The sequence below is a fragment of the Mobula hypostoma genome, chromosome 9, assembly GCF_963921235.1.
Source record: "Mobula hypostoma chromosome 9, sMobHyp1.1, whole genome shotgun sequence".
Lineage (NCBI taxonomy): Eukaryota > Metazoa > Chordata > Chondrichthyes > Myliobatiformes > Myliobatidae > Mobula > Mobula hypostoma.
In genome coordinates, this window is record NC_086105.1 from 122,160,898 (window position 1) to 122,181,479 (window position 20,582).

At 38.1% G+C, this 20,582-nt stretch overlaps 2 protein-coding genes across 3 annotated transcripts in view; one reads left to right on the forward strand and one right to left on the reverse strand.

Annotated features, from left to right (window-relative positions):
• Window positions 1-693: 693 nt before the first annotated feature.
• Window positions 694-14,620, forward strand: LOC134352005 (G-protein coupled receptor family C group 5 member B-like). Of its 2 annotated transcripts, none has more exons than XM_063059032.1 (4): window positions 694-1,129; window positions 6,476-7,495; window positions 10,504-10,613; window positions 12,259-14,620. In XM_063059032.1, the coding sequence occupies exons 2-4, from the start codon at window positions 6,484-6,486 to the stop codon at window positions 12,301-12,303; spliced, it is 1,167 nt and encodes a 388-aa protein (XP_062915102.1). In that variant the 5' UTR covers window positions 694-1,129; window positions 6,476-6,483; the 3' UTR covers window positions 12,304-14,620. The 2 variants fall into 2 exon arrangements, with proteins under 2 accessions (XP_062915102.1, XP_062915101.1); XM_063059031.1 differs by lacking the exon at window positions 694-1,129 and adding an exon at window positions 1,681-1,828.
• A 23-nt stretch (window positions 14,621-14,643) lies between these two features.
• iqck (IQ motif containing K) overlaps window positions 14,644-20,582 on the reverse strand; it is a 103,551-nt gene continuing 97,612 nt past the window's right edge. The window contains exon 9 of the mRNA XM_063059033.1: window positions 14,644-14,775. Within this exon, the coding sequence (XP_062915103.1) occupies window positions 14,684-14,775 (92 nt within the window). The 3' untranslated portion in view covers window positions 14,644-14,683. The remainder of the gene's footprint in view (window positions 14,776-20,582) is intronic.

The following is a 20,582-nucleotide window of genomic DNA, read 5'->3' on the forward strand; positions in this document are numbered from 1 at the left end:
TATGTAAAATAATCAAAATCTCCGCGACCTCTCAGTTTCATTTAAATATTCATTGCAACAAACTCTATGTAGAAAAAAAAGTTCTAAATTTTTATCTATTTGTTCAAGATTACTTTGCTAATTGGAAATACGGACCGTTTATGATTGGTTTGGTATGTCAGAATGCTGTGGTCGTGTTATCGAGACAAAAGGCATTACTTTCCTGATGATGAAAGTAGGGTCTTGTGTATAATTAAACTGGCAGAGAGACATCTTAAATTTAACGTAAACGTATTGATCCATCTCCGTTACTGTTAAGTGAAGGTTGTAAATAAATGGGCTTTTTTTTTGCAGATGCGTGTACATTTATATGATGTCCACTGTATAAACCTATCACTTAAGTCTTAAAATTATTGTTTGTGAGAAATAGGAAATGTGACCACAGAATTGAAAACGACGCCTGTAATGTTATGATGAGGTTCTATTGCTAAAAGTGGAAAGAAGCTAACAACGGTATAGCAAGAGTGTAAAGATGCGGTAGCTGCCCAGTGCTTAGAGTAGTTTGATGATAAACACAAATGGGTGACGTTGGTAGCAACTCTTGGAAACGAATGGTGGAAAAGTTTTGGTTTTGAGACCAATTGCTAGCGAGAATGGGCCAGACCTTCAAAGTCCGTTACCATTGTAGTAAATTCCATTGTGTTGCAACTTCTCGCTGCGCGCAGAACCTTCGAAATTATGGCTGGAATGAGAAAACGATTTTCTGTAAAGTTGCTCGGTAGCCATTTCTCCTCCAACTGAAAGTTGGTCTCTTGCCCCAGTTGAACAGTCCCAATGCAGGACGTGCGATTTGTCAGTTTCACATGGCTTTGTCGTTGACGTCAGGAGGGAAATTGCAAGTGGGAGCAGAGAGCTTGTGCGAGGGTTGGGCTGCGTTCGTGGATTGAAGTGAGAGGTAGGGGGAAATAGCTCGGCTGCATCGGCCTGGCCCAGCCCAGCTTCGCTCGGTCCCGACCGGCGGGGCACAGTCCCCACGAGAGAATCAGCTCCCACGCACCATCGAAGAGTGGAGCAAGCAACCTACTTTTACAGAATCTCTGCGCCGCCCGCATTTTAGACCGGATTCCGAGTGAAATCTATATCGTTTGAGGTGTGTTCTTGTTTGGCTTGTTCTTTTGTTATTTGATATTTTAAAACAATTTCGAAAGTGACTGTCCGATATTGGGGTTTTGTTTCCTGTACGAGATTGTGTATGAACACTATGCGCTCGCTGCAGAAATTGTGAATTGAATTTTTTTTTGTGTGTGAAGAATTGTGAATCAATATTACTCAAAGAAATATCCGTTGAAATGTTAACCGGATCACAACCTTCTTTGACGATTGTTCATACATACTGTGTTTAAAGATATTCATTGGCAGAAATGGGGTAAACGTTTGTCGTGGCTATTTTCGAGACGTTTTAATGGAATTTTCTCTTGCTTTTCATTCTCAAACGCAAAAATTACGCCGATTTAACATTAACTCCGTCGTCCCTTGGTCCCGGGTAACGTAGTGCAACATAAGATCTGAGGGGGAAATATTGTTCAACCAATGCACAAAACGACCCGATGTTGGGCATAGGAGCCATTTGGTGTAAATCAAGAATGGAAGCAAAACGCGTGTGTATCTGGACGGAGTTCAATGTTTAGCGCTGCATAAAGCAGCGACGTGGGACTTTAATTAGGGTCACTCAACTCACTTAAGCATGCGTGTAGATTCCGGTTCGGGCATTGATGGCTTTATCAGGTTGGGACTGGACAGCACTTGAATGAGATTCTCCTTCGAAAAACGTCTAGTTGTCTGCTCAACAGTAGGTGTTATTTAGCATTTTCTTTATGGCAAGGGAATGAGATGGCTCATTGTTATGGTATTTTATGGAAGGTTTCAGCTGTCGCTGCTAATTATTATCTGGAGAGGGGGTTATATCTGCGCGTCTAGCTAGCGATGATTTCTGAAGCCAGTTTTAGATTAAAATATTTTTTTTAAAAAGGGGGAACAACGAATATATTTACTCGCACTACGTATTTATGGCTTTCCTTGTCCTGGTGCCTGCGAACGTCCGTGTTCGTGTTATCACCACCCTTTAGTAAATTGTAATTGTTTAAATCGCTCCAATAGTCGTTTAAGTAACTGACAGGCGAATAGAATATATTGTGATTGATGTCCGCTTGTGAAACATTGGACAATGGAATCATAGGACAAGAGCCCTTTCGGCTTATTCTGGCTGTACTGTCTGTGAAAGCTCGATCTAAATAATCTTTTCTCCCTTCTTTCCAAGTCTCCCTTTTGAACCCCTAATCCGTATCTGTGTTGCCTGCAGATTTGAATTTCTGTGTAATCAATCAAAACGCTGTCGATATCTCCTCTCAAGTCCTTGTCACCTGTCAACCATCATTGCTCTATTTTAACCATTCTCAACCTACACATCTCACTATTGTGTTCTTCATACATCGAGCCTCCAAAGTTACCCCGAAATCTCCGATAAGATGACCACAGTACCTCTCTCTCTTTCACATTCACAATTACTAAGTCCTAAACCCTTTACTTTCTTCCTAAAACCACTTATCCACTCATCCCACCACTGCTATTATCTATTAAAACTTTTTTTTTCCAAAATGTGCACCAGTGCTCAAACGTTAAAATATATGCCCTAATGTCACTGACATGATGAATGTTTGTTACCTATGTGGAAGTGGCTATGAGATTGTGAGATGCCTCCTGGAACCACTGCATAGATCATGGGATAGGTGACGTATGGAAAATCAGTGCTTTTAAGAGTTCCAGTAAAACAGGTCAGGCAGCATCTATTAAAACTAATTTTAAAAATCAACATTTCAGACAGCCAGTCCTGATGATTTCTTTCCATTGATGTTGCCTGATCTGCTGAGTTCCTCCAGTACATTGTGTGTGTTGCTCTGGATTTCCAGCATCTGCAGAATCGCTTGTGTCATCAAGAGTTTGAACCAACAATGTAAAATGGATGGCAGTTTCATGACAGTGTGAAGGCTGCTATCTGCTCTGTATTGGAAAAGGTGGTTGGGCAGAGAAATGGGACATAATTACCATAATATATAGCTCATCTACCATTGCATTGAAAAAATAACTGTCAATTTAAGCATCTAATTTAATATATAAATCTCATACCCATTTCCACCCTGGACTTATCCATAATTTCTCAATATCTGCAAATTGTTTGAATGTTTGTCTTCTCTGAGTATTGATGAGTAGTTGATGAGTGTGTTGCAATGCAGGATTCAATAGCTCCCTTAATTGGTAAAGGTATGGATCATCCAGAATCCAATTTAGGACATCTCACAATGCCCATTCTATCAAGCCCTCTTTGTTATTTTAATCTCTAAAGTTAGATTACCGGTCTTTTACAAAAGAAAGAAACCCTCCCAAAGTCTTCACATAACTGTAGATTCAGCTCAAGTGCAAGGTCAACCTTCCACTCGATATTTTGTGAATATTTTTTGTATCTGTTCAACAACTATTACTTTTGTACCTAAAGCAAGGAGTCTACCATCTTGAGAAATGTTACTTCTGCTCCGTCATTCAGAGCCTTTTAGCTTAATCCTCCTAATGTCACGATGACCATGGGTTTTATTTTTAAATCTCCCAATTCTTTGCACTTCCACAGTTTCTGGTAGATTTTCAGTAAAATCCAAAGCTTTTCTTTATATTTCTTGCTTGTTTTTTGTTTGAGGAGAGTGCTGACCTAAATGCACTTCCTTGAAAACAGGACCTGTAAATAAACCAGGGCTTGGACAATACTGAAATATTGCTCTGTTGTTGGGGAAAATGAGACCATGCTCCTAGTTGGGAAATTAGGCTATAGTTTGGATGAGATTAACTTTCAATATCGTAGACAAACAGCTGAATGGGACATTGATGAGACCAAACTTGGAATATTGTGTGCAGTTCTGGCCACTGTACAATTAGGAAGGATGTAAATAAACCAGAAAATATTCACAACAGTGTTGGTGATACTGGTGGGTTTGAGTTATAAGGAAAGACTTGATAGGTTGGGACTATTTTTTCCTGGAGTGGAGGAAACTAAGGAGGATCTCACAGCTTATAGAATCATGAGGGGCATAGATAAAGTGGAAGGCCACAGTCTTTATCCCAGAATAGGGGGGTTTACAAAGAGCCAATATTAAAATGGCATCTGAGAGATAAATTTTTCCACACAAAGGAATTGTTGCCAGGTGAACTGGTAGATATTGTCAAGATTTTAGTATGTTATGAGGAGGATAAATAAGGGTTGCTAGGAAGAATCATTTACCAGTGGTGGTAATATCTAAAACAAGAGGGTATTTGTAGAAGGCAAGGATGAAAAGGGATTATGAGGGAATTTTATTCAGCAGTGGTTGAAACATGCTGCCTGAGGAGATGCTAGAAGCAGTAATCTGACAACATTAAAGATGCTCCTAGAACAATACTTGAACCACCAGGGCATGGAAGACCACAAAATAAACATGGGTAAATGGGACTCCTTAGAAATGGTGGCATTGAGTGTTGAACAGCGCTATAGTTGCCTTTGCTATGATGGGCTGAAGGACCTGTTTTTGAGCTCCGGCAGACTCTGGTTGGAACCATTCAATGGTATTAGCCTGCAGATAAAAATAACCATAAAAATTCACCTTTTTAAACAAATAGGCAGTCTTTATAAAACCCTGTTTGGTACATTTTGGAATACCTTACAGATTCTATGAAATGTTTATTCAGGATACTAACCTTGGCAACCTATATGCTTGTGAATTGTAGGATTGAGCTTCATTGCCACCTATTTTTAAAGAGTCTTTTGTACACCTTGTCACATTCTCAAAGACAAATTGCATGTCATTTAAACCTTGGTTCTAAAACTCCCATTGAAGTTAATCTTCAAAAATTAAATCATTTGAAATGCTGCTCTATGTAACTTTATTTCATTTAGCCAGTCATGCTTCAGAGCAGATGTACAAGGATTAAATATACCCACATATATTTATAATTACTGTTGTGGAATACAGTCCTTCAGTCTGATCATGTAGACATTCCACTGAAAGCACGGGTCACATGCCCGGCTAACTGAACAAATTTAGTACATGTTGGTCACCTGCCTAGTTGTCTGCCTGGCATTCATTTGTGGATCCCTGCCTGGGCTATCAAAGCTCAGTTGGTGTTTTCATTCAAAGCCAAATAATGGATTGCTAGATATTAAGGAAATTGAAGGGTAGTGGAAAATAGAGCTGAGGTAAAATATCAGCAGTGGTCTTCATGAACGCAGAGCAGGCTTAAAGACAGAGGTGTCCTTCTTCTGTTCTTCATCCTAATGTCAAAATGCTGGTAAAACTCAGGTTAAACAAAGAGAAATGGAGCTAACAGTCCAGGTAAATGTCCTTTACAGTGGACTGCTCTAAATTCAAAAATATCTCAGTGAAATGGTCTTTGATCTTGTTAACAGCACATAAAATGTTGGAGGAACTCAGCCGGCCAGGCAGCATCTATAGAAAAGACTCCTGATGAAGGATCTCAGCCCGAAACATCGACTGTTATCTCTTTTCCATAGACGCTGCCTGGCCAGCTGAGTTCCTCCAGCATTTTGTCTGTGCTGCTTGGATTTCCAGCATCTGCAGATTTTCTCTTGTTTGTCATTGATCTTGTTAACTATTTTAGTTTCAAATCACAGATGCTTCTGAGTATTTACAGATTCGTCATTATTGTTTCTTATTAATCTTTTGTAATGTGTGAAATGATAGCAATTACAGTAACCTGGATCAGCAGGAGATTGATTTGATTTTCTTTCTCTTGTGTCTGAAAGTTTAATTTGAGAGGAAAATTAAGTTGCATGATGGAAATTGGTTAAGCTTCTGTCTAGTGACCAGCAAATCAAGTGAGCTCTAAAATAAACTCCGTGCAACTTTCCAACCTAGCTGATTAACAAACAGAGTAAGAGGAACAAAACTTCCTCTTACATTGTTTTGTTTGATTGGAAGCGTTAATTTCATTGCTGTGAAACCTGCTTTCTTGGCACATAAAATAAGACTTGACCTGGTAAATTTATCATTTTCCTTCCTGTTCCATGCTACTTTTTACTTGAGTATACCACTACTGAAAACTTGCTGTTTTACAGCATGTCACTATAAAACTGAAGATTATAACCTCACTGATGCATTTTGTGCAATTTCTAGTATGACTAATTATATTCTAGTAAAAGAAACTGGGAATTGTTCATGAGGAAGCTTTGATGTTTTTAATTAATGCTGTTCTAACAACTAAGGAATAATAGTAGTGTCATTCAAATGTTTGCTCTTGACAATTACTGCATGCTTTTCCAATAGACAGAATTTTACATGTCGCAGTTTTCACCAAATGATAAAAGAAATACTTTGCAATGCATCATCTAAAATTTACTGTATACTTCTCCATTCACTTCCCTCCCCGCCCCAACCCAACTTTCCAATTTCTTTTTCAGTGGGCAGTATGAAAACACTTTCGGCTGCTTCATTCATTCTTCTCTCATCTATTAATTATGGATATTCGCAGAACTCAAGCAACCCTATTTCAGACAGAGGTTGTGGATTAAACCTCCTTCCACACTATCTGAACCTTTGCAGCCTGGATGTAATATGGGGCATAGTTGTGGAGGCGGTGGCAGGCGCCGGAGTGCTGACTGCATTCTTGTTGATGCTGATCCTTCTGGTGAAGTTACCATTCATTAAAGACAAAGAAAAGAAGAGTCCTCTGGGAATCCAGTTCCTGTTTTTGTTTGGCACACTTGGGCTGTTTGGACTGTCATTTGCATTTATCATACCAGAAGATGAAAGAACATGTCCTACAAGAAGATTTTTATGGGGAGTTCTGTTCGCACTCTGCTTTTCGTGCTTATTAGCCCAGGCGTGGAGACTCCGTCAACTGGTACAGCGTGGCAAAGGCCCTTCAGGGTTGCTATTGGCTGGCATTGCAATCTGCCTCATGCTGGTTCAAGTTATTATTGCAGTTGAGTGGTTGATCTTAACCATTGTCAGGGAACAAAAACCTGCTTGCAAATATGAGCAGATGGACTTTGTCATGGCATCCATCTACGTTATGTTCCTAATGGCTGTTACCTTTTCCCTTTCTTTCTTCACCTTGTGTGGAAAGTTCAAGAAATGGAAGAAGAATGGAACCTGTGTTATTCTAACTATGTTCTTTTCCATCTTGATTTGGGTTGCATGGATTGTCATGTACCTCTACGGCAACAGGGAACTGAAAAAACAACCTCTGTGGGATGACCCTGCCCTCTCCATTGCACTTATTTCTAATGGATGGATATTTCTAATTTTTCATGCTATCCCGGAAGTCCATTGCTCAATTGTTCCATCAAAACAAAACACACCAGATTACTTTGATGCAGTTCAGCCAAGAATACGAGAGACTAACTTTGAAGAAGAATTGCAACTTCCACGTACTTACATGGAAAACAAGGCTTTCTCCTTAGATGAATCTGGAGCAGGTGAGCAGAAACTTCGACGTTTTGTAACAATGTTTGATCAATTAAATAGCATTGTTTTCCTATGGAATCATATAGAGTAGTACAGCACGGAAAGAGGTCCTAATCATGCCAACTACAATGCCTATCCAAAGCAACACACACACAATGCTGGAGGAACTCAGCAGGTCAGGCAGCATCTACGGAAATGACTAAACAGTCGACATTTCAGACCAAGACCCTTCTTTGGGACTGGAAAGGAAGGCAGAAGACACCAGAATAAAAAGATGGGGGAAGGAGAAGGAGGCTAGCTAGATGGTGATAAATGAAGCCAGGTGGGTAGGAAAGGTCAAGGGCTAGAGAGGAAGGAATCTGATAGGAGAGGAGAGAGGATCATAGGAGAAAGGAAAGGAGGAGGGACCTAGGGGGAGATGATAGGCAGGTGAGAAGCAGTAGGAGGCCGGAGTAGAGAATTGAAGAAGAGAAGAGGGGAAGGAATTTTGTTTTACCAGAAAGAAAAATCAATATTTTTGCCATCAAGTTGGAGATGAAATTTAAGGTGTTGCTGCTCCACCTCACTGTGGCACAAGAAGAGGCCATGGTCTGACCTGTCAGAATGGGAATGGGAATTGAAATTAAAATGTTTGGCCACCAGGAAGTTTCGTTTTTGGCAGATGGAACACAGGTGCTCAAAGAAGTGGTCCCCCCATTTACAATGGGTCTCGAGAGCACGGATACAATAGGTGATCCCAGCAGATTCTTAGGTGAAGTGTTGCCTCATCTGGAAGGACTGTTTGGGGCCCTGAATGGAGGTGAGGGAGGAGATGAATAGGCAGGTGTAGCACTTTGGCTACTTGCAGGGATAAGTGCTGGGAGGGAGATTAGTGGAGATGGACAAATTGATAAGGGATTCAGGAATCATGGAGGGAGCTATCCTTGTGGAAAACAGATTGATGTGGGGGGCAGGTAAAGATGTGTTTAGTGGTAGGATCCCTTTGGAGATGGCAGAAGATGGAAAATTATGTGTTAGCTGCGTAGGTTCATGGGGTGGTAGGTAAATACAAGAGGAACTTTATCACTAATATAGCAGTGGGAAAATAGGGAGAGTGCAGATGTTCAGGAAATGGAGAAGATGCGGGTGCAGACAGCATCAATGATGGAGGAAGAGAAACCCCATTCTTTGAAGAAGGAGGACACCTTTGATGTCCTGGAAAGGAAAGCTGCATCCTGGGAACAGATGCAGTGGAGACAAAGGAACTGAGAAAAGGGAATAGCATTTTTACAGGAGACAGGGTGGAAAGAGTTATATAAAGACAGCTGTGGGAATCGGTAGGTTTAGGAAAGATGTAGGTCAACAGTTTGTCTCCAGAGATGGAGACAGAGAGATCAAGAAAGGGACGGGAAGTGTCAGAAATAGACCTAGTGAATTTAAGGGCAGGGTAGAAGTTAGAGGCATAGTTGATGAAATTGATCTGCTCAACAAGGGTGAATGAAACAGCACCAATGCCATCAACAATGTAATGGAGGAGGAGTTGGGAGCATTAACTGGGGAGACTTGAAAGATGGATTGTTCTGTGTTGCCATCGAAAAGGCAGGCATAGCTGGGGCCAGTTCTGCCTAAGGGTGCTGGTGGTGGAGGGGAACTGGTTGGTTCTTATTGAAGAAGAAGCAGAGAGCTTTAAGGCCTTCTTGATGGGGGATCGAAGTGTATAGGGACTGGATGTCCATGGTAAAAATGAGGTGGTCAGGGACAGGGAATTGAAAATTAGAAGATCGAGAGCAAGAGAAATGTCACAGATGTAGGTGGGAAGGAACTGAGCCCAAGGGGGATAGAATACAGTCGAGGTATGAGGACAAGAGGTCAGTGAGGCAGGAGCAGGCAGAGACAATGGGCCTACCTGGACATTCAGGTTTGTGGATCTTAAGTAGGAGATAGAAGTGAGTAGTGTAGGGTAAGGGAACTATGAGTCTGGTGGTAGTGGATGGGAGTTCACCAGAGCAGATGAGATCAGTGATGGTGCCTTTCCAAGCTAGCCCCTTTCACTGCGTTTCGCTTATATTCTATATCTTTCTTATCTATTTTACCTGCCCAAAAGTTTAAAAGTTGTTATTATATCTGACTCAACCACTTACTCTGGTAGCTCATTCCATATGCCAACCATCTTTTATGTAAACAAAGAAGTGCTCCTATTAAATATTTCCCTGCTTACCTTAAACCTATGCCTTCTAATTCTTGATTCCCCAAACCTGGAAAAAAGACTGAATGCATTCAACCCTCATGAGTTTATACAACTCCATAATTTCACCTCTTAGACACCAAGAACGTCCTAGCCTGTCCAACTGCTCTCTCTAAACTCTCAAATTCTTGAGAATATTCCTATATCCTTAATACTCCAGGGCTAATCCCAGCTGCTTGTATTTGATCCATGCCTCATTCTTATTCCTGGCCAAGGCCTCAATATCACTTGTCATCCCTACTCCTGGTGACTTTACACTGCACTCTAACAGGAACATATAGCCCTTGATCTCATGCTATTTTCCTTTTGAAAGCACCCCATTTGCCAGAGCTCCCTCTTCCTGCAATCAACCTACTCCAATCAACTTTTGCAACCTTTTGTCCATTACTGTCAAAGGTTATTTGCCTATACTTTCTTCTCTTGCACACAAGGATACCAGTCTATTATTACAGCAAGAAATTTTGAAAGTTGAATATTGCTGAAGGTTTTATAAAAGTAATAGTCAGTAAACATAGGCTGGGCACAATGACCTCCAGTGCCATACATTTTTTGTGACTATTCTATATAGCTATTCTATATAAATTGGAAAGAAATGTACAAATTTTAAAACATTATTATAAACACACATATTTGGCTCCTATTGATTCAGTCAGGTTTGAGCAAGAAAGATTTATTTACTTTATGCTTAAATGTGTAACAGATATTCAAGTTTGAAATTTGGTTGCATTATTGTTACATTGGTCTTATTCTTCAATGCAAACTACTTTTTCTCCTCCTCCCTCTCCTACTACATAGCATTTAAATCTGGATTTCGCAATGGGAGTCTGGGACATAGACCCAACATTCAGCTTCGGAGTAATGTTTACCAGCCCACTGAAATGGCAGTTGTACTCAATGGTGGAAATGTAAGTTGTTGACTCTTTGGAATTTTGCAGTCTTTTGGGCACTTTGAATTCTAATGGAAAGTATGAATTTTAAGAGAACAATAAATGAGTTGGCCAGAAAGTCCCTTGAGCCTGCTTTGAAATTCAGTAAGATCATGACTGCTCTTCTAACTTGTTTATGTCACTGCCAAAAGATAACTTAAAACATTCCAAATATTGTAGAGGTATGAGCAAGTTTGGCTGATTTATAAGCTGGAATAAAAGAACAACAATAAGATTCATTTTTGAAGTACACTGCCACAAAATATACTTATAATGACAAAAGTTGAAGAATTCAAAACTTTTGAAGGAATGGTTTGGATTATATCAGTATGTCATACCATTTAATCATGTAGCTATTTAATGAATGTTACACTATATTTTACAGATGCTTTTAGCTTTTGGAAATCTTGATGTCCTTCAAAATGAAGATCATTTGAGCTGCCTTCAGAGTGTTTAAAATAAGCAACTATTTTAGAAGTAGTCAGTTTCTATAAAAAGTCTGTAGACCTTAATGCATTTTCTTTCCTCAGTCACAAAACTGAACTAAGTCAATGCATGTACTCTTATCTTGCCTGCAATTAATCTACACTGCAAAACAGAGTCTTCAGGACAATTAGTTCAGGTAAAGCATATGGCAAAGTGCCATTTTCACAGGAAAATAGCAGAGTCAGGGAACTTTTGCATCACCTTTAGGAAAACCACATTTATCTATACATCTATTGCTTACCATATTATATCTATAAAAAAGATTATCATTAATCTCGTTGTTACTTTGAAGCACAGAAATATTCAGGTACTTAAATATTTATTTGCAAATATTACTTTTGAGTTTTTATTTATGCATTTGCACATATTCACACAATGGATAAAATGATTTTGATTTGTTTGAACTTAATGTTATTAGTAATGTAAAATGTGGTGTAGCCAAGATTGCATGATAGTGCAAGAGTTAGTACTGTTGTCTGTCAGCTGTTGTCTGTCAGCTCCAAAAACCTGGTTCCATTATGACCATGGGTGCTGTCTATAGAGAGTTTACATGACCACAGCTTCCTCCGACATTCTAAAGATGTGCTAGTAGATTAATTGGTGACTGCAAGTTCTTTTTTTATTTCTTTCTTTACTTCTTGAGATCCAGCACAAAATAGGTACCCAGCAACCCCTGATTTAACCCTAGCCTAATCACGGGACAACTTACAATGACCAATTAATGTGCTAACCAGTACATCTTTGGACTTTGGGAGGAAACCGGAGCACCTAGAGCAAACCTATGCGGTGACAGGGAGAATGGACAAACTCCTTATAGACAGCGGCTGGAACTTTTGATTCTTTTACCCATTAATACAGATTAACGGCTTTAAAAAAATCAAAAGAGTGGGTCAAAGTGAACGTGGAAGGAATTAAACTACAAGGATACAAGGAAATAAGAAGCAAAGTATTGATGCAAATGGAATTGCCCCTCCTCCACACATCCCATGAGCCATCATGTGCCTAAAAAGCTGAATGCCTCCTTGTCTGTTGTTGTCAACCTTCCAATCAGCTGTTGTATATTAATAATTTTGAGTACTATCAGTTATGAAAGATGTACTGATTGCCAAAAATAACTAATGTTTCATTTATTTTTCAGATCCCATCTGCTCCTCCAAGCTATGCAGGAAGGCATCTTTGGTAAACGCAAAACTGTTTGAGCTGTAAGCAAATTCCAGCTGTTCATGGACAAAAATCAGTACAAGTGGAAGCTTGTGGTAGTGAAACCAATATAAGCTGTTTGATGCCCAGTTAAATGGGAAGATATTCAAAACTGATTTTTTTAAATGAGGATGTACAGTGAAGCTTGTATGGTGTACATATGAAGTACTCTTTCTTTTAAAGCTGCAAGCCTTTAAATGAAAGCAGCACCAGAATGATTCTGAAGAAAACATTTGTGGCTCTGGAGCATTTTTGTGTTATGTAAATATAGAGTGCATTACATTTAATAAATTATGGTAGTGTGTAACTTTCAATATTGCTTCATTTCTGCTAAACCAATATCTAATAGATACTTAAGGAAAACTCCCTGGAGGAGATGGGGATAACTTGTTTATCTTTGATAAGTTTTAATGCAGCATCAGTAATGTATGTTTTAGTGGAGAAGAGTTAACTAGTAAAGAGCATAACTTTAGTATTTTTATTTGTTTGGGCATTCTGTATTATCCAACATAAAAGCCATAATGTAAATTGATATAGCAATTTACACTTTCAAGTGCAGTTTATTCTATATATGACAAAATAGTAATATTTTCCTTTTGCAATGAAGATTCAGTCTGTGGTGCATGCGTACTGTATACTGAAAGCAAGTGAAATAGGAATGTTTTAATAATTAAAACATTAGTATGCTTTGTATGCAAGGAGTTTTGTTACTTCCACACCTGTAATTGAAAGGTAGGACAAAAGACTGCACAAATGTAGATTTTTAAAGCTTGTCCATACAGGCTGAGCACCTCTTATCCAAAAGTCTCCAAAATTGAATTCTTTCTGAGCATGACGCTATAAATGGAAAATTCCACAAGGCATGTGGAAGGTTTCCAGGTGATGCACAGGTCTCTGTGCCCCTCAGACAGTTCTGAGGAGTGACTTCACATACCATGAGTGGAGCCCTGTTGGCACCAGTTTTCAGCTGTCATCATAGTCAGACCTTCATGCATTACTCACAGTGATTACCGTGTGTTTTGTGTTTATTCTCTGCTCTGTGTGAAGATATTGTTGAAAATGTCAAAAATGCCTGCAGTTACTCCTATGGGTAATAGAAAAAAGAAAAAGCGGAAGCATTTATAACACAGAAAGGCAAGCTGTTGGAAAAACCTGACAGCAGTGTAAGTGTGAAGCATCTGATGGAGGAGTATGGTGTCAGAACAACCACCATCTACAACTTGAAGAAACAGAAGGACAAACTGTTAACAAACAAGAACAAATCTTGCCAAAGGGTCTCGGCCCGAAACATCAACTGTACCTTTTTTTCCATAGATGCTGCCTGACCTGCTGAGTTCCTCCAGCATTTTGTGTGTGTTGACAAACTGTTAAAGTTCTTTGCTGAAAACAATGAACAGAAGTTAATAAAAGATAGAAAAACACTGCACAGAGTAAAAAATGAAGCTCTCGACCGTGTATTGAAAGAGTGGATTCATCAAGTTGGAGTACACATATGTCACTTAACGGTATGCTGATTATGAAACAAGCAAAGATTTATCTCGATAAGCAGAAAATTGAAGGTAATTCAGGGTACATGTATAAGCTGTATTTGTAATGTAAATGAATTTCCTGTTTGTACTGGGTCCCATCCCCAAGCTATCTCATTATATAGAATCAAATATTCCAAAATCCAAAATCCAAACCAGTTTCGGCCCTAAGCATTTCGGATAAGGGTTGCTCAACCTGTATTTCTTTCTCAGTTGCTGCATCAACCAACCTACTTTCAGCATCAACATGCCAAAAACTTTGTAGCTGTAAGTAAAAAGTCCCTTTTGATTCATCAGAATACAAATAATTGTATAATGTAAATCTAAGTTTGTATAGTGAACTTGCCTGTAACTTTAAATTCCTTGGTTTAAAAAAAACAGTGAATACATTTTCACTGTTGCAGCGTGAGAAATAATACTCACTGATCGATTTTTTTTAAATTGTAGTTTGCTCTTTCGCAATAATGCTACAAAGCCTGATATTTAACTCCATGCCGGCCGATGGTACAACTGCAGATTTTATTAAAAATTTAAATGACTGGTCAATTGTTGACGTCTTATTAAAATGATGTCTTTTGTAGCATCAATATCATGAAATCTTTGTGCGTACACACTAAATTTTAAGGCACATTTAATGAGACAATCACCCTGTGCTAGTACTTGATTTTGTGTGTGTAAAGTAAAATATAGACAAGTCACATGTTGACCAAAGTTAAGGTATGTGCAAATGTTTATTTTCTAAATACTATTAAAGTACCATTATAGTAGTGTTGGATCTGAACTGTTTGATTTGAAATGGAAGAAAAACTCCTATTAAGAAAAGAAGTCATGTGACATTTAATTACAAGATGGAGTAGGAACTTTAACAGGTACTTCAGCAGGGGTAATCATTGACTCTTCAATTTCCTCTTCCTCCATTTTCTGTCCAACTGTATTTAAACAAAAACAAGTTGTAATCAAAATATTAATTTCTGAAGTATTGACCATATAATAATTTCTCCATTACCTGACCCAATAAATAAAATAATAGAATATTTGTTTATAGTTACAATTTTTTTAAAAACCTGCTTTTGGTTTATTGGCTTTTGTATCTCATTCAGGATATCTGAGAACACTTTACAACCGATGGATCTTCAGACTGAGTCTTAACTGATTAATTTAGGAACATTTTATTGGAGGAAAAGTTCACTGTCAGATGATCGGGGGAAGGTAGGGGAGGGGAAGTCTGTTATCTTGATGTATACCTCATTTGCAGTTTGTAGTTCTATTTCAACTCAATCTATTATACAGTATAGTGCTCAGTTGTGAGAATGAATGTGTGGTATTTCCTACCCTGATGTCCTTGTTTTATGGGTTGATTTCATTGTTTGAGCTGAAATAAACGTCAGATGCTTGATACTGAGAACTCAATGATTCATTGTATGAGCAGAAAATTTATGGACATGGCTGCTTTAAGCTTGTGGGGACAATAAAAAGAGTATTCAACAAATATTTTGTTTTAGGTAATTAGGAACAAAATTTAGGAACAATGCTTGGGGTCAAGAGTAGAGGTCGACCATGCTTAGCTAGGAGATGAGCAATCCAAGTACATAAAATATTGAAATAGCTGGCAAAGTACTGCAAGATTACAAAATGTAACCACAATATTTAACTTGTACAATACTAGTTTCATCCAATGTTGTTTCCATCAACAGGTTAGTGGAGGCTGCTTTATGTTGGAAAATCGCTGAAATACATTTTTTAGCACATGCGCTTCCCCTTCTCATCTATATCTTCAATTACCACACTCTCATATGGTAAAAGATTTAAGTTACAAAAATCTTCAGACTTTAGGTTATACATCCAGACAACAATCTATGCAAATCGTGTTTTTTATGAAATCCAGAATTACTACCTTAAAAGTGTTGCCTGTATACTTGGGTCTATGATAGAGTTAAAAAGGTTGTGTGCTGCAAGTGTCTTTAGAAAATTGTAATTATATTTCACTCTAAGAATCTGCATTACAGTATAAACCACAATTTTACTTTTCCACCAACATTAAAGTTTGCTAAATTGAACTACAGCTGCTTTATAGCACTTCACCCACCACTTGTTTAAAATATTTGCATATCACTGCTTCACATAGAAATGACAACACACAATGAAGGTCATGATACATTTGCTGTGGGTGGTCTTTGTATTATTCTTTAAAATGGTGAAAGGCCCTGAGAAATAATGTTAGAAATTGCTTATTCATATTCAGGGTAGTGGGAATTGAGACATCTCTAAAGCTGTGGAAAATAGGAAAGAAATCAGTCTACTCTTTATATCATTTATGTATACACTAGTGTGCCGGAGAACAAACAATTATTTTCAATCAACAACTGGTAAAAAGATTACTTATATGGGTATTGAAATTTTACTGCATAAGTTTGTGCCAACAAATGTAAATTTCTCAGCAAACCACATTAAATAAAACTATTTTTTTGAAGTTTTGGAGTTATCAGTATCGACCTTACAACAATAATGTGCCATAAAATAAATTCTAAAAATATCAGCCAAGTCAAACTGTCCTTTGGCTATTTGTGGTGTTTTATCAACCACTCTGAGAAATTCAGACTATTTAGTCATTGAATATTTGGATGCCAATCAGCAGTTAGGTGTTAAAACCATGCTTGAGCTTATTTCAGTACGTATTCTTGGAAATCTACCTCTCCCACCTACCAAATAAGTTGGATGATTTATGTGTATTTACTGGGCAAAAGTCTTGGCTAGGGTGCCTAAGAATATTGCACAGTACTGTACCACTGCACTGTACTGCTGCCCCACAAAAAAAATTGTGCACTGAGAGTGAGATGGGGGCAGTGAAAGTTGCTCAAGGTTTAATCTTGAAGATGTATGTCTTACGAAAAGCTTTCAATTTGTGCATTGTTGTAGAAGCATGAGTTCAAAGCTTTTTGATTTCTTGCATCTGCTTGTTATAAAGTCTCAAGTTGCAATATCTCTCTACAGCTTGCAGAAAGTTTCATAACTACTCCACAGAAAATGTTAGAAGCTGGCATGTATAAAACTAATTTCTATTCAACCTGAAAAACTGAGAATAGAACTCTCCAGTGAAATTATTTTTAGGATCCTGAAAGTTGCCAAAATTTGTGGAAAAATCATTTAAGGTACTCTTACATTCTTTTAAAAATGCAATGGAATTTAATGTTGTTGCAAGGTGCAATAAATATAAACTGACAAATTACAGAGTAGAATTATTATGGCCACTAAAGTGCAATACTAGTCATTGCTTTTCTTTATACTGAGAAATCAAAGGCTGTGTCTTAATTGTTTAAATGACAGCAAGTCTCAGGCTTTATACATGAAGTCCCAAACTGAAAGAGCTGTGTATCTCTTAGTAAGTCATAATATTTTGCTACTGGAGTTGATTTGCTGTGTTCACCAGCAATTATAATGGGGTATTGGCTTTTGAATCAAGTTTCACAGTGAACAAAAGTGCTTAAACGTGTATTTCTTTATCCTGTTCTAAAGCTTCTCCTAGCTGGAACTTGAGAGCTAATAAGTTGAGAGATGGAAGTTATGCCTCTGTTACAAAACCTACCTGTTTCTGTAGCCTGTGCACGACATGATGTCACTTCTTACACATCAGTGACATAGTGCTGAATACACTATACCAAATAGGCTTACCAACAGACTCATGAAGGTCCTTTTCAACTTTGCTATGACAGATTTTCAAATTTCCTGGTGTCTCACAAAGACAAAACCTAGAAATTATAGTAATTGTGACCCTAAAATGCACTCTTAATGTAGCGTTAGGTGTACCTTGGCAATAGAATTGTGTATTGTAAGGAAAAGGGTATTGGGTTGTATGAAAATAGCTCATTTAGCTTTCTCTAAGCAATACCATAATATAGTATTTAGAACAAATTGTCCTTGGGAATATTTTGGTGAGCTACCATTTTGAACTGCTGTGTGAAAGAATTCCGATAATATTGTCTGGATGGAAGTTCCAAGATTTAGGTCCGGCAATATTGAAGGAATTTTGATATATTTCCAAGTCAAGATAGTGTGTAATTTTAAGGTGACAGCATTCCCATGGGTTTTCTGTCTTTGTCCTTCCTGGCTGTGAGTTTTAAAGGTGCTATTTAGAGTAGCTTAAGCACTTAACCATTGTGAATTTTGTAGATAGCACTCATAGTTTCTCAGAGGAATAAATAGTTAGTGTGGTAAATAATGTGGCAGTTAAATGGGCTTCAGATTTGTGCCTTGTAGTTACTGGGTTGATTCAACTTAAGGAGCTCATGGCAGATTATGTAATCACTGAACTGTTCTGATAGCTCTGCTATTTATATGGCTGGTTAATTTGCATTTCTGGTCAGTGTGGACTCCAAGATGTTGTAAGCTGGAATCTTGGGAATGCTAAAGTCATTGAATGTCCATGGTAGGATGCTACATTTTCTTGTTAGAGATGATCATTGCTGGTAATTTTTTTTCACTTGATACTTAACCTTTAGCAGAATACACCTGTCAATTGCCTCTGATTGCCTGCAGGCACAGACTGCTTGAATTTTTAAGGAGCTACAAATAGAATCAAATATGGTGCACTCATCAGTGTATATTATCATTTGTGCTCAGATGATTGAAATAGCTAATGAATTGTGTTGATATCCTGGAGATAAAAATGATTAACCTCGAGCAACTGCATCCTTTGCAATTTTTTTCCCCTTTGCAATTTTTTTCCCCTCTGATGCCCACTGATTTCAGTTTTACCAAAGCTCCTTAAATGCCATTTACCCTCATGCCCTGTCTTGAGATCAAGGGCAATCATACTAACGAAGTCAAAGCTAGTGCAGTACTTCCACAAAATGCATAATAAGGGCTTAAAATTCAAAAATCTTAATGAGCTTGATTAATTACAACCAAAAATGTTTTCTTTAGAGTTGACTGCTCGTAGCATTATGATACAACCCATCCAATTTAGCATACAATATAATTTGTAATTTTATGTTTAATTATAAATTTATTTAAGGGGATACATTTGGAACAAAACATCTGTTTCGCACCAGAAATCTCTGTGAGTAACATCGCAGTATGGATTTGGACATCATGAAGTATCTGCCAGCAGACACCATGCCTTCTTGATTAAAAAGAGCCAATTCCCACCAACCCAAATCCCCTACTTGCCCTCACTTTATTCCTGTGAAAAACCTTTATGTTTTTTTTCTTGGCATCAATGTTATGAGTTTCAATGCATGAGTTTCAAATCATGAGTTCAAGCTCCTAGTGTGAGTGTTACACAAAAATACTTTCCTACCCTGCTACAGTATTGTAGAATCCAAATAATATTTTAATCTTGTATCCATTTCTGAAAGTTAATCAGTGTTCAAACTGGTTAATTCATTTACACATTGAAAATCTGATTATACTTAGTGTTCTGTGAAGGATTTTAAAATAACTTAAGCACATACAGTGCAATAGAAATGCAAATTTTTTGCTTGTTATGCTACTGTCTCCAAAGTATTTCACCCAAGGGACTAATGTTTAATAAGTGTTTTGGAGTCATCTCTCCTCATGTAGATGGTCTTTGTCATCTCCCTTAGGCAGCAATCTGTAATAAATTGGACCATGTAACTGAGACACAGCAGATTCAGCAGATACTGGAAATCTTGAACAAAACAAACAAAATGTTGGAGGAACTCAGTAGGTCAGGAGCATCTAAGGAGGGAAATGATTGGTCCTCAATCAGATAAATGTTTTAGTCAAGCACTTTGAACATTCTTGGAGGTCAAACCCACCCTTCAGTCACTTTCTGAAATATTTGTTAGTTTGCCACCATTGCACATTCAATATTTTTATGCAATGTATTTTTAGTTACATATTTCTTCCTCCGCTTGTTTTCCACTCCTAGGTATGCCATTGGATACTAATATCATGAACAATCCATTTTTTCTATCTCTGTCAGTACCAAATGCTTTCTTGGGAATCAGAGTTGGCTCGATACTGGACCGGACCGCCACTATGTTGAGTATTTTTGCCATAAAGGCTACAACAAATCGAGACAGCTGCTATACCCTACCTTCAAGAACAGCTGAGGGTGACCAATAAGTAGTCACTTTACTATTGGATCCCAAGACTGAATAATTTTAAAAACCTTTAAGGTTTTTAAAGCTTTAAAAGTTAAATGAAGACAACCATCGTCTGCCCTTGAAGAATGTGGATTCAGAACAGGGTCTGACTCAGTGAAACCTGAACTCTGGCTTTCACGAGATATTTAATACAACAGCTGAAAATAGCAGCTGACACTGGTCCTCACTGAGACTGCAGTAGCTTTATGCGGAGAGACAACATACATAAACAGCATATAAAAGGCATAAGGTCAAATTGCATTAGCATTATTTAGCCAGGCATAGCATATTATAACAAATGAAAAACCATAGAAGTCGAGTTTGCTACTTCCATGTTAGGACAAATACAGCATTATCTGTTCTTTATTAAGGTTCCAGCACAGTATGCTATAATGAACAGATTATCATGCATGGAAAAGGGGACTTTATGAAGACACACACACACACAAAATGCTAGAGGAATTCAGTAGGTCAGGCAGCATCTATGGAGAAAAATAAGCAGTCAATGTTTCAGGCTGACATCTTTCATCAGGCCTCAATCTCAGCCACAGATGCTGCCTGGCCTGCTGAGTTCCTCCAAATCTTTGTGGGTTTTACTCTGGATTTCCTGCATCTGTATAATTACTTGC

What these genes read in the sequence shown, in the direction of transcription:
- LOC134352005 (XM_063059031.1), top strand. An exon ending in CTTAGATGAATCTGGAGCAG is followed by an intron (nt 7,496 to 10,503) that starts GTGAGCAGAAAC and finishes CCTACTACATAG; the next exon opens with CATTTAAATCTGGATTTCGC. An exon ending in TTGTACTCAATGGTGGAAAT is followed by an intron (nt 10,614 to 12,258) that starts GTAAGTTGTTGA and finishes TTTATTTTTCAG; the next exon opens with ATCCCATCTGCTCCTCCAAG.